Below are 14,716 nucleotides of genomic sequence, written 5' to 3'. Positions count from 1 at the left end.
AACCATGAACTCTAGCTCTCTTAACAACCTTACAACATAGGTACTATGAAAATGAGGAAACAAAAGCAGAGAGCTCACCAAATATTATATAGCTCATAAATGTTGGTGACTTTACAGAGACCATCATGCAAAACCCCAAGTCTTTTTCTCCCCTCAGAAGAGTTTCTGTTCGGTACTATTTGACCATTATTTCTCCACAAATATAAATAGTCATTAGAAACTCAACTTTACTTTAAAAAAATAGTAAAGTCAATCCATTTGCAATTCAAAATATCAGAGTTGAAAATGTTCCCTATATACTAACCTGATGCAGCAGCCGTTTCAGCTTGAGTAACTGAGTTTTTACAGCAGTGCAATCCTGAACCATATGCCGAAGGGTCATCTCATCCAGTATCACCGTATTTTCTGGTACATCTACAAACATCTTCTGAGCCTGGAAAAAGGGGGTCCCTCCATAGCTTTCAAAATGACCCAAAGGAGATTCTCTATAGGGAGAGCCTCTGGAAGGGCAGGGGAAGAAGTTGGAGGGAAAAGATATACAATATAATTTCAGAAAGAAAGAAAGATTATGATATTATTACAGTGCTTATTACAAATCATTTATTATCACAAAGCCTTTTGACTTTTACTCATCTCAGATAGTGAATTTGCTTTCACTGAAAATTTCAATCAATTCTAGTTGTCATTAACACAGTTATCCTCTGCACTCCCTCCTCCTGTGTAGTTTACACACTGGTTATGTAAAGCTTATTCTTTAGGAACTAGAGTAGAAACAAAAACTTCTGGGGAAAGGTCTTGCCTGGAAAAAATTATACTTATTTTATTTTTCTGCACTGATTGATCTTTAGCTTTTAATTTTAGTTACTCTCTTAAACTTCACATCTTTTTTTTAGCTGTTACCCTCATTAATGCCCAGTTTAGATATACCCCTGGACTCCTATTTCTGGGAAGTTCCAGCAGATAGTTAAGACAAATATAGTGTTATTCTGCTTTTGTTTTTACATTGCTGATAAACCATCTTTTCCAGTAAAGATTAAACAAGGTTTTACCAAAGTCTTAAACACACCACGTATTTCCTAATCTTAAACTACCTTAAAAAAATCTTTTTTTTAATTTTGTTTTTTAAATTTTAAAGTTTCCTTTGTTCCATACAATAACATACATGTTGAATAAGAGGGAATAAAAACTAAGGGTAATGTGTTTCATGGACATGAAAAACAATGTTTTAACCAGCAGTCATAGCTATAGCAATCTAAAAATTACTGTATTCACATTACACATAATCCCAGTTAGTTTTTAATATAAGAACTTGTGATATATGTAAAATTTCAATATTTAAAATAATACACTAAAAGAGTATTCTCTCCAATATAACATCTACATTAACATATCAGGATTAAACTTAAATTCATGGATGCATTAAATTTCAAAAGTAGAAATACATTTTCTAATAAATTTTCTAGGTTTTAACAAATATTCCCAAATCTCTAAATTCTCAAATATTCAATATGAGCTTGGTTTTCATAAGGTAATTATTCTTCTCTGAAGCTATTTCTCATACTTGATTTCCGGCCTGATTTTTCTTTCAACCCAAGAAAGAGATTTTTAAGAACATTTAAATGCTGATCCACAGATAAGACCCTAATTTGTTCATATTTAACTATTTTATCTTTGTTGATTCAAAATATAGTTGAATTATTAAATTTTAAATAGTGATAATTATTACTATGACTTTACCATCTGTAACTGAATAGACAAGATATATACAGAGTAATGAAAAATTTTTCTAGTAAGACAAAAAGAATCACCTGGCAAATGAATAGTAGAGACAAGAGCTATGTTCTTGAAGAAAAAGCTGACATAATTTGGGAAATTTTTTTGACTAGGAAAGAACTTGGGATGAATTATAAAGTACGAGGTTTGAGTTGGGCAGGAATGAAAGGTGAAAGCTTTCTAGAAAAAGAAAGTAAAAAGAAATGGCACAAAAGTGCGTGTTTTTCAGGGACAAGGAGACTCTCACATATGGCTTAGGGGACCACAAACAGCCTGAATCCAATTCATTCTTCTACTTCATCCCTCCATATACTTGCCTCCCTCAGACCGATGTTTTAATCCATAGCCAATTTACCAGAGACTGCCAAAGCATGAATCAGGAATGGAATAACGGCCTATATTAGATTTAGGCATAAATATGAACCGTATGTAAGGAAGTGATGAATTAAAAACATTTCGAAGGAAGGGTCAAAAGGTTTTGATCACTAATTGATTATGGGGACAAAGAACTGGCACCTAGAGAAGCCAAAATAGTGTAAAAGACACAGCTCCAGCCTAGAACTTAAACTTTTATGTTGGCTGATAGTAACTAGCTATTGAAAATACTCAATATTCTTTGGGCCATAGATTCTCTCAGTGCTGTCCAGAGCCTACCAAATAAAGTTCATATGCCTTAAGTTGCATTTCTAATACCTCCACCATGAGACCCAAAACTAAACTTATATCTCGTCCGAGTCTTAATGACCTTCAACTAGATAAAACTGTTTTATGATCCATAACTGATTTTATAGCATAAATGAAAGAAACCTGCATACATGTCACCTCTGATTATAAGCCCTTTAAAAACAAGGATTTATTCATTTTTATATTATCCAATTAATGCAGATTATCTGAGTTCAAATCTCAGCTCTGTCACTCACTAGCTATATAACACAAAGGGCAAGCTGCTTTATCTATGCTTCATTTTCCTGACTTATAAAATGAGAATAAGAGTATCTTACTAGGTTGGTAAAAGGATTAAATGAGGGAATAATATATGCTAAAGTGTTTGGAATGGTGCTTGATATGTAATAATTGTTAGGTAAAAACCAATTACTGATGTATTACTATTACTATTACTATCAATAATTTCTAACTTCTTTATATTGAAAATTTTTTCTAACACAAATGTCAAAAGAACACTATAATGCCATATACCCTTCTCCTAAATTACCCAACTGATAAATGTTGACATAATGCTCTATTAATATGGGTGTAAACTGTTACTAAACCATATGACAGTAAGGTGGAAATAACATAACATCTCAATGAGGGCCATGTGAAGGTTGCTGGGGAATAAAATGAGTATAATTGAGAAGGTACAAAGACAGAAGAAGACAAAACTGAGACAGAAAGCAAATATATGAGAGGCTGTTTTCAGAAAATAAAAAGAGACTTTAAAACAGAAGGGAAAAACAAGATAATGAAGATTTTGAGATTTCACCTTCTGAGAAGATGATGCAGTTCACAAAGGAAAATCTGCATCTTTGAAAAAGACTGAGAGGTAAAAACACGAGACAAAGAGGACTGGACAAAACACCTTATGTTAGCTGGACAGTCATAAATTTGTACTTCTGTACAGATTTTAACAATCACTGACTTCTAAAGAGAAATTAGGTCATGAAAGCAGCAGAAGACTTCAAGCTGCTTTGGAGAAAACACTGGAAGGTGAGCAGTGTGTTTGCAAAGGCAGAACCTATGTGGTCAATCACAGGCCAAACAGGCTGGTGGATATGAAGAACTGAACCAATACAGGTATGGATGAAGGTAAAAATCACCTCAGTGGTTAAGAAGCATAAGAATGAAATGCTCACTATCATCAGTATCATTTAACATTGTTCTGTAAGTACAGCCAATAAAATCAACAACAACAACAACAAAAGAATCAGAATAACTACAAAAAGGAATCTGTAAGAAATAAGCTTTTTCAAAACCAATTTAAATTTAAACCATATACAGGAGCAGCACCTGATATTCAATCCACACATCAAATAATCACTTGGCTGCATAATCACTTATCGCAATTTCGAAGTAATCTCCCCAAATTATATGGCTCTATCCATACATTTACATTCTTCTCCACTTCTATCAGAGCTTCTTTATGACTAAGATATGTGATTTTTGTGTGAAACTGAAGATTTGTAACTCACAGGTTAGAATGGTGAGTGGAGATACTCTGTGTGTGTGAGAGAGAGAGAAAGAGAGGGATTTGGGGATTTTTCTTTCTCATTTATCTCCTAATCTCAATCACAGTTTGACTTCACAAAACCTTTAGCTTTTTTCTCACTATTAATAGAAATGGTATATTAAAAGTTAAACAATGTATTTTTAACATCATGGTTATCTATTCTTTAATGCTAGATTCAACATAATCTCAATTAAAATCCAAACAAGATAGTCTATGGATATTAACAGTGATTCTCAAGTTTATATGAACAGGCAAAAGACCCAGAATAACCAACATAATATTGAAGAAAGTCAGAATACTGATACTATCTTACAGACTTTCTGTATCAACTGACAGTAATCAAGACTGTGATAGAGACAAAAAGATTAATGGAACAGAATAGAAGGTCCAAAAATTCACCCATACAGTCAACTGATCCTTGGTAAGCAACAGAGTTCCAGAAAAAATCTACTTCTGTTTTATTGACTATACCAAAGCCTTTGACTGTGTGGATCACAATAAACTGTGGAAAGTTCTTCAAGAGATGGGAATACCAGACCACCTGACCTGCCTTCTGAGATATCTGTTATGTTGGTCAAGAAGCAACAGTTAGAACTGGACATGGAACAACAGACTGGTTCCAAATCAGGAAAGGAGTACATCAAGGCTGTATATTGTCATCCTGCTTATTTAATTTAATGCAGAGTACAACATGAGAAATGCTGGGCTGGACGAAGCACAAGCTAGAATCAAACTGCCGGGAGAAATATCAATAACCTCAGATACGTAGATGACACCACCCTTGTGGCAGAAAGCAAAGAACTAAAGAGCCTCTTGATGAAAGTAAAAGAGGACAGTGAAAAAGTTGGCTTAAAGCTTAACATTCAAAAAACTAAAATCATGGCATCGGGTCCCATCACTTCATGGCAAATAGATGGGAAAACAATGGAAACAGTGAGAGACTTTATTCTGGGGGGGGCTCCAAAATCACTGCAGATGGTGACTGCAGCCATAAAATCAAAAGATGTTTCCTCCTTGGAAGAAAAGCTATGACCAACCTAAACAGTATATTAAAAAGCAGAGACATTACGTTGAAAAAGCAGAGATATTATGTTGCTGACAAAGGTTCATCTAGCCAAAGTTACGGTTTTTCCAGTAGTCATGTATGGATGTGAGTTGGACTATAAAGAAAGCTGAGCACTGAAGAATTAATACTTTTGAACTGTGGTGTTGGAGAATACGCTTGAGAGTCCCTTGGGCTGCAAGGAGATCAAACCAGTTAATCCTAAAGGAAATCAGTCCTGAATAATCATTGGAAGGACTGATGCTGAAGCTGAAACTCCAATATTTTGGCCACCTGATGCAAAGAACTGACTCACTGGAGAAGACCCTGATGCTGGGAAAGGCTGAAGGCAGGAGAAGAAGGGGACGACAGAGGATGAGATGGTTGGATGGTATCACTGACATGATGGACATGAGTTTGAGCAGGCTCCAGAAGTTGGACAAGGAAGCCTGGTGTGCTGCAGTCCATAGGGTCACAAAGAGTCAGACATGACTGAGCAACTGAACTGAACTGACTGATCCCTAGCAAAGGAGCAATGGCAATTCAAAGGAAAGAAGACAGTCTTGTCAACAAATAGTAGTGAAATAATTAGACATTTATACACCAAAAAAAAAAAAAAACCACCTTGCACACCTTTCACAAAAATTAACTGAACACTGACTGGTCAAAGATCTAAATATAAAACGCAAAACTACAAAGTAACAATGAAAATTTAGGTGACTTTGGCAATATGTTTTTGGATATGACACAAAAAGTACAACCCATGAAAGAAAAGACTGGCAAGTTGTCCTGCATAAAATTAAAAATATATGCCCTGTGAAAAATATTATGAAAATGAAAATGCAAAACACAGACTGGAGAAAATATTTGTAATAAATGTATCTGACAAAGGATTGGCATCTAAAATATATAAAGAACTCCGAAAGTTCAACAAGAAAACAGCCAATTTTAAGAATGAGCAAAAGCTCTAAACAGACATCTCACGAAGACAAAACACAGATATAGCCAATAAGTCTATGAAAAAATGCCCAAAATCATACCATTAGAGAACTGCAAATTAAAACAACAATGAAATGCCACTGAACACCTATCAGAACGATCAAAATCCACAACACCAAATGCTGACAAGGGTATGCAGCAGCAGGAGCTCCTACTCATTGCTGGAAGAGAAGTGAATGCACAGCCGTGGCAATCTCTTACCACACTAAACACGCATGCGTGTGTGCGTTCATGCTAAGTCGCTGCACTTGAGTCCGACTCTGTGGGACCGCATGGACTGCAGCCTGCCAGGCTCCTCTGTCCGTGGGACTCTCCAGGCCAGAATACTGGAGTGGACTGCCATGCCCTCCCCTCCAGGGGATCTTCTGGACCCAGGGATTGAACCCTGGTCTCTTCTATCTCCTGCATTGGCAGGCGGGTTCTTTACCACAAGCACCATCTGGGAAGCCCAAATCAAATATATTCTTACAATATAATGCCACAATCATGCTTCTTAATATTTACCAAAATGAGTTGAATAATTACCCACATAAATGTTTAGAGCAGCTTTATTCATAATTACCAAATTCAGAAGCAATCAAGTCATCCTTCAGTAGGTAAACGGATAAACAAATTGCAGTTCATCCAGACGTGCACGAGCGAGTGTGCTAAGTCACTTCAGTTGTGTCCAGCTCTTTGCAACCCTATAGACCGCAGCCTGCCAGGCTCCTCTATCCATGGGATTCCCCAGGCAAGAATACTGGAGTGGGTTGTCTTGCCCTGATCCAGGGGATTTTCACGACCCAGGGATTAAACCCACATCTCTTGTCTACCTTCACTGGTAGGTGGGTTCTTCAGTTCATCCATACAATGGACTCTTTCTTAGTGATAAAGAGAAACGACTGTACTTAAGTGAGATAAAGCCACAGAAAGACATGGAGCAACCTCCAATACATATTGCTAAAAGAAGCTGATCTGAAAAGGCTACATTCTGTTTCCAACTGTATGGCATTCTGTTTAAAAGGTAAAGCTATGGAGACAGTAAAAAGATCACTGTTTCACTGTTTGTCAAGAACGTTTCCAGGGGGCAGGGGTTCAGAGGTGAAGAAAAGGATGAATACATGATGTGGGGTTTCAAGGACAGTGAAACTATCCCGTGTGATACAGTAGCAGTAGATACACACTACTATGCATGCGTCAGTCCACACAATGTACACACAACCCACTGGTTCAAAGCGTTGTGAGTCCTAATGTAAACTATACATTTTAGTTAATAATAATGTGTCAGTATTAACTCATTAATTGAAACAAATATTCCCCATTAATATAAGATGTTAATAATAGAGAAACTGTGTATAAGAGTTAAGGAAATACATGCGAATTCTGTACCTTCTGCCTAAAATTTCTGTAAATCTACAATTGCTCTAAAAAATAAAGGCCATTAATTTTTTTGAACAGTGATGACAAAAGGAAAAGAAGGAAGGACTTAGAGAACAGCAGAATCAAAGATCTCCAAAAACCCACTCCCACACAAAAGCTCTAAGAGTGTGTGTGTATGAGTCTCTCAGTCGTGTACAACTCTTCGCGAGTCCACGGACCGTAGCCCTCCAGGAATGAATTCACTCTGTCCATGGAATTCTCCAGGCAAGAATACTGGAGGGAGTCGACATGCCCTTCTCCAGGGGATCTTCCCAACCCAGGGATCGAACACAGGTCTCCCACATTGTGGGCAGATTCTTTACCGTTTGAGCTATCCAGAACACTGGCAAATTTGGCAAAATCAACTTTTCAGAACTCTAGAAACAACCAACGGAGAAGGCAATGGCACCCACTCCAGTACTCTTGCCTGGAAAATCCCATGGATGGAGGAGCCTGGTGGGCTGCAGTCCATGGGGTCGCTAAGTCGGACATGACTGAGCAACTTCACTTTCACCTTTCACTTTCATGCATTGGAGAAGGAAATGGCAACCCACTCCAGTGTTCTTGCCTGGAGAATCCCAGGGACGGGGGAGCCTGGTGGGCTGCCGTCCATGGGGTCGCACAGAGTCAGACACAACTGAAGTGACTTAGCAGCAGTAGCAGCAGCAGAAACAACCAAATCAACTCTGGAATCAACAACTAAAAACCACTTACTGAAGAAAACCAACCGACTTTCATGAGACCAAACTCTGTGACATTTAATTTATTCTATTTCCTTGTTTATCTTCCTAGCTCTGTGGTAGCTTGAAAAACAATAGCTTTACAAGTGCAGTAGCTGTGACATTCAGCAATCTCTTAAGGGTGAGATGGGAGGTAAACTGGGATTGGAACTCTCCAAGCAGCACCGTTTCCAGAAGTGTTACTATTTGACTTAAATGGCACCTCCCTAGAAAAGGTCCACTCTCAGCAGTTGTTTTATTTGACCTGATTCAGAGCTCCCTCAATGGGAACAGCCTTAACTCTAATATGTTTTAAAAGAGAAAAGAGAAGAAAATTAGTGACAATGGTTTAAAAATCTCAGCTGCCTGAGATGGCAATACCAGTTGGGACAAAGAAGAAAGTGAAAAATTTTAAAGGAAAACCTGAGGAATCACATGTCCACAGGAAGCTTTGGAAAGCCCTAACATATTCCTAGGCACAGAGAAGGCCATACACGTGTGGAAGTCAAGGAAATACCTAAGAAAGTCTTAATCCCTCACCTTTGGCTGATGTTGAGCCTCTGAGCAAACAGGAAATGAAGGCTAAGGCAGTACTGCAAACTGCTTATCATGTTGTTGAAGGTATCCCTGAATACACACACACACACACACACACACACACAGCCCCTTGGAAAAGGCTGGAAACTTATTGGTGCAAGGCATTTAAGGAAACTGCTTTCTAATCATTAGTTCCCAAATATGATAAACTAAAAGAGAGACACATCATATTCAAACCAACAAAAGCCAAATAAAAAGTAAGAATCCTGAATACAGCAAGAAAAACTGTTCTTTTATTGTGTTAGAAGACATGCTCAGCAAGATTAACAGCTGATTTTTCAACAGAAAGCATAGGAGTTATAAAAGAAAGGCTTTCCTGTTAACCAAGAATCCTATATGCAGCAAAACTATCCTTTAAAATTAAAGACAAAAAAAATAAAATTAAATTAAAGACAAACTAAAATATCCCCAGATAACAACCTAATTTGTTGCCATCAAACCTTCCCTACAAGATATACTTAAGGTGGAGACTTTAATGTTTCCTCCTCATTAACAGATAAAACAACTAAGAAGGTCACCAAAGAAAGAGAAGATGTGAACAACACTACAAACTAAGAAAGCCTAACAGACACCCACAGATCATCTAAGAGAGTAAATCAGCAATCAGAACACTCACTGCAAAAAAAGTCCCAGGCCCAAATAACCTCGACAGCTAATGCTACAAAATAGTACATCAAGAGTTAACAAAACTGCTTCACAAACTCTTCCAAAAATAGAAATGAGAGAAACACTTCCCAATTCAATCTGTGTGATAATATCAAACACACACACACAAAAAAAATCTCAAGAAAACTACAAATACTTGTTATGAATGGTATAGAAAATCCTCAACAAAATACTTAGCAAGCTGAATCTAGCAACATCTAAAAGGATATCATGACCAAGTGGGATTTATTTGAGAAATGTTAAGTTAGTACAACATCTGAAAAATCAATCAAAGGCATACATCACATTAACAGCATGAAAGGAAAAATAATTATATCAATAGACACAGCAGTAGCATTTGACAAAATCGAATACCCTTTCATGATTAAAAAAACACTCAACAAAATATGAACAGATGGGAACTTCCTCAATCTGATAAGGACCTATGAAAACCCACAGTGAACATCATATTTAACAGTAAAAGATTAAACGCTTTGATCCTACGATCAGAAACAAGACACAGATGACTGCTCTTATCACTCAACTTGTACTAGAGGTTCCGGCCACAGCAATCATGTGGGGCCGGGGGAGGGAGTATCCAGACTGGAAAGAAAAAGGTAAAACTATCCGTATTCTCAGATGACAGATTTTACATATTAATGTAAGAGGAACTAGGGAGCCAGAAGTTCAAATGAATCACGTACAGGAACACTGGAGGCTACATTTAGAGTTGTAGCAAAACTTACAGTGCAGAGGGAAGTGAGCCTGGGGCCAAGACTTTTGTAAACTAGGGAATGGGACCACTAAGGAGAAGCTGATAAAGACAAATGCCCTAAGTGTCAAAGGAAAGAGGTTTAGGAACCCTTCATTCAGAAGTGAAGATGAGGAATGGAGACAAAGCCTGACCCCTAAACAGAACAGTTCTAGAGTGACTAGAAAATAAGAATCCTTCATCTAAGAAGGCTACTGAGGAATCAGTACACTTGGGAAAAAGTTACAATCAGGAAAATGTAGGGGGAGAGGTCAAGGATGTGGGTTTATTAAGATGTAAGAGAATTTCACTTGGCTAGTGAAGCTGTAGGGAAAAGGGGAGGTCTGGAGAGAAAAAACGGAATAACAGGTTAGGTCAGGTGAAAAGAGAGAGCAGTACCGACAAAAATACAGAGAAAGTACATGAGCGGTTCTGAACCACCAGTCTCCTGAGTTACAGATATGACATAATCCTATAATTAATTATGACAACGATGAGAATTAAAGGACAGACAAGAAAGAGAACCAGCAACATTTAAGAAGTCAAAGAATGGGAAGAGGAACTTTTACACATGTTACATGTTAAAAGGCCCTGGGGTTAGCACATCCAAATCTTTTAAAGTCAAGGTATAGAAAGAAAGTTATAGTTCTAAGGTTTGCTGGAGTAAGGCTTAATTTGGATGAGGTTTTTCTACCATCCACCCCATAACTGGCTCTAAGAAATCTAAGAGTCCTAAACCTCTCACAGCTACCCAAAAGCCTGAGGGGATCAATCAGCTGCTTAACTTATAACTAGTTGCAAGAAACCAGTGTGTGTCAATTCATTTGTTGGGAAGTTCTGCCCTGAGTCAAATCAGCAACCATCAACAGTATTATGCATTTCTCTCTCCTCATTCAGACTCACGAGTGCAGATGACCCACAAATCACTAGGACCTCAGAGTACACTGCTTACAAGGGATCTGTTGTCATGTGTTTTGGGAAATGGCTACATATTTTTCTTTACCAGTTTTTGCAACATCACAGAATTATCAGTATATATTAAAGGCACTGGAGTCTACTATTAAAAAAATCATTTAACTTGGCCTTCCTATAGTCATCTGATCAAAGGTTCTCTTTTCTACACCTACTGACCTCCAGGAATACAGTTTTTGAAAAATGTTTAACTTTTCTGACAGATAAATAATCAGTCACAGCTTGATCATTCCCAAGGACAGAGATTGCTATCTCCAGGTAATTCATTCCATTTTGGACATTCTTATTAACAGTCTCACAAAGCTGAAACTTGTCACCCTTTATCTTAAAATGCATGGATAGTTTTTTCTATCTATAGTTAGAGATCGCATTTATTCACTCCTCCAAATGACCTAGCAATTCAGCTATGAACCTAAGAGTAGCTCTCTGAAAATGCCACAGTGTTCCATACATGGCTTTGTACACACTATTTTTTCCATCTGAATACTCATCCTTATATAGAAACTGCATGTGTGCATGTAAATTGCTTCAGTTGTGTCTGACTCTTTGCAATCCTATGGACTGCAGCCTGCCAGGCTCCTATGTCCAAGGGATTCTCCAAGCAAGAATACTGGAGTGGGTTTGCCATGCCCTCCTCCAGGGGATCTTCCCAACCCAGGGATCAAAGCCATGGTCTCATGTCTCCTGCATTGGTAGGCAGGTTTACCACTAGCAGCACCTGCTGCTGCTGCTAAGTCACTTCAGTCGTGTCCAATTCAGTGCGACCCCATAGACAGCAGCCCACCAGGCTCCCCCGTCCCTGGGATTCTCCAGACAAGAGCACTGGAGTGGGTTGCCATTTCCTTCTCCAATGCAGGAAAGTGAAAAGTGAAAGTGAAGTCGCTCAGTGTGTCCAACTCTTAGCAACCCCATGGACTGCAGCCTATGAGGCTCCTCCATCCATGGGATTTTCCAGGCAAGAATACTGGAGTGGGGTGTTATTGCCTTCTCTGAGCACCACCTGGAATCCTCTGCAATTGCTACAGTCAAGTTATCAGTTCAACAGTAACTTTCTTGATACACCACTATCCTAAGCAAAAAATTGCATGCTCCTCGAGTCCTGTATACATCACTTCAAGGCACTTATCATCATTACACTGTACTACCGCATTATAACTATTTACATACCTCTCTCTCCCATACTCTAAACACCCTGGCAGCAGGAAGTATTTACTACTCATCTTTTTATGGGATGGAAAAGGCACAAAAATCTTCTACCAAGCTGATAACGGCAATGAATCCAACTAAGCTTACACACTATGTAATTTGTTTTATCCTTCTCAAAACAATGCTCCAAGAAGCCATTACCAATCTACAGCTTTCACCTCTCACACCATCTCCAAATTCATTCCAGCTTAAGAGTTGAGAACTCAACATACATGTTCTCAATAAATACCTGTTAAATGGTTGAATAAATCTTATCTTATACACAAGGTTCACATTTTAGGTAGGCTTCTAAATTTTCATAAGTTAGCCTTAAATTTACCTTCTTACAAACCAACCATCAAAGATGAAGGACGCATCATCGTCATTATTAGCAATGAAGACTATCTTTACATCAGATTCTTGTCGGATAGGACCAACTCTCTGATGTCCATTACTTATCAAAAGCCCAGACATAAGGAAGAGAACAGCCAAAATAATGTCTGGGACGATATGTACTACATATATTCTTCCAGACACTCTATAAATTTCATCCTGGCATCAGACTTTACCAACAGAAGGAACTTTATTTGGAGTTCATTGTAGAACTCCAATGATTCACTTGTAGAACTACTTTTTCTCAGACCAGAGTTCTTTGTAGCATGAACTGAAGAACACAAATAAAAAAGCATTTTTTATTTATGGAATTTATCATTAACTTAAGGAATTAAAGATTTAAGGAATTCATCATTAATTCTACGTTGGGATTCTGTCTGAGACCTCTCCACTACATCACAAGGTGTTCTCCTTATAAAAACTCATGCAAAGCAATCCCTTATAGGTTTCTATCTCATAAAAGCAAATCAACTGAGAAACATTTCCTTTATCCATGTACATTATAAATCTTGTAATGGATCAAGTTTTGTTCTTTGCTTTTTGTTCTTTTCTTTTGCTACAAGAAATCTTAGAGACAAATTTCTTTCTTTCTTCAAGAACTCTACAGCACCTCATATTTCCCCCTTTCCACTATCTCTTTATCCCAATTTTACTATTTGTACTAATAATGTGCTCCAAAAGGACTTTAAATCCCTAGGGGAATGAGATGAGAGAATAAAAAGAAAAAAAATTAATAACCGCCATTGAGTGCCTACAGTAAGTCAAACACTGCTCCAGGCACATTTATCCCTGATCCTTGAGCCTGAGAGAAAGGTATTATTAAGTATGCTTTACAGATGGTAAACTGAAGTAGAAAGAGGTTAAAAAATTATCTAAGCTAACAAAGCTACACTGTTCCAGGCCAGAGTGTGATCCCAGCTTTGAATGACTACATTGCCACATTATACATAAGGTCTGACCAAATTAAAGACTACATTACACTTCAAAAGAAAAGGAATTCTAGCATCATACTTGAGGAATTTTTAAATTTCAATTTATTATATGAACAAAAGAAGACAAATCACTCGGCACTAGTCTCACACATTAATATCTGAAACATAATAAACTTTAACAAAGTAAACACCTGATCATTTCCAAATGAGAACTAGACAATAATATCGAACTTTAAAGTTCAAACAGCAGACATAGAAAAAAAAGATTTAGGCCAAAACAGAAGAATTAGACATATTATTCCAATTAATACCACACATAACTTGAAATGTTTTTCGGTGCCTCTAAATATAAAGGCAAAAAACAGTTTTGAGAGGTTAGGGGGGAACTACGATTTAAAACTAGTTAAGAGAGAAAACATATTTTAAATTAGACTCACCTGCTCAAGTCACTTTTTCCATGGTGATGATAGTGGTCAGGATGGCTAAGGTGGTAATGTTCCTGTCCACTCCACCTCTGGGGTGGCCTTTTCCAAAATCCTTCTTGAGACTGTCGAACATTTCTGTCTGATCGGTCAAAGCGGTTCATATTGTCACACTCCACTAGACAAATCCAAAAGCAAAACACTAGAAACATGTACATACACTCTATAAAAGTTAACTACTTATAGCTTGATAATTAAAGGCCGCTGAAAATACAAAAGCGGTATTCTAAAATAACAGCCATTTACGTTAGCTGACCACAAAAAAAAAAAAATCAGGATTTCCATAAGAAAAATGACTAGTTCTTTTGTTGAAAACTGAACTTTATATTATTCAAACTGAAGTAAATTTTAAAAACTTTTTCATCACAGTCACTGAAGTAACAACAGCCCCACTGTTTTAAAACAAGCAAATTATCCTTGAAATCAACATTATACATTTTAAACACCAGTAATCAGCTTTAAGAGGTTTTCATCATGATCAGTAGTTGGCTCAGACTTCAGAATGAAAATGACAATAAAAAGTAGAAGATTTTAAGTCTGGGAAAGAACTCATTCCTAAAAATGAATGCCACAGTTAATTTTTTACTGATTTCAAGAAGTA

At 37.3% G+C, this 14,716-nt stretch overlaps 1 protein-coding gene across 10 annotated transcripts in view; it reads right to left on the bottom strand.

The window, feature by feature from the left end:
* CCSER2 (coiled-coil serine rich protein 2) overlaps positions 1 to 14,716 on the bottom strand; it is a 162,716-nt gene that overhangs the window by 73,454 nt on the left and 74,546 nt on the right. For 8 of the 10 annotated variants that reach the window (XM_069572260.1, XM_069572263.1, XM_069572262.1 and 5 more), the window contains 2 exons: positions 14,071 to 14,233; positions 305 to 500 (listed from right to left, as the gene is read on the bottom strand). In XM_069572260.1, the coding sequence (XP_069428361.1) occupies positions 305 to 500; positions 14,071 to 14,233 (359 nt within the window). The remainder of the gene's footprint in view (positions 1 to 304; positions 501 to 14,070; positions 14,234 to 14,716) is intronic. The other 2 variants (XR_011253067.1, XR_011253068.1) reach the window with 1 other exon arrangement.

The sequence above is a fragment of the Ovis canadensis genome, chromosome 25, assembly GCF_042477335.2.
Source record: "Ovis canadensis isolate MfBH-ARS-UI-01 breed Bighorn chromosome 25, ARS-UI_OviCan_v2, whole genome shotgun sequence".
Classification (NCBI taxonomy): Eukaryota; Metazoa; Chordata; class Mammalia; order Artiodactyla; family Bovidae; genus Ovis; species Ovis canadensis.
The sequence above is the reverse complement of the archived record's forward strand: the minus strand, read 5'-3'. Positions and strand labels throughout refer to the sequence as shown.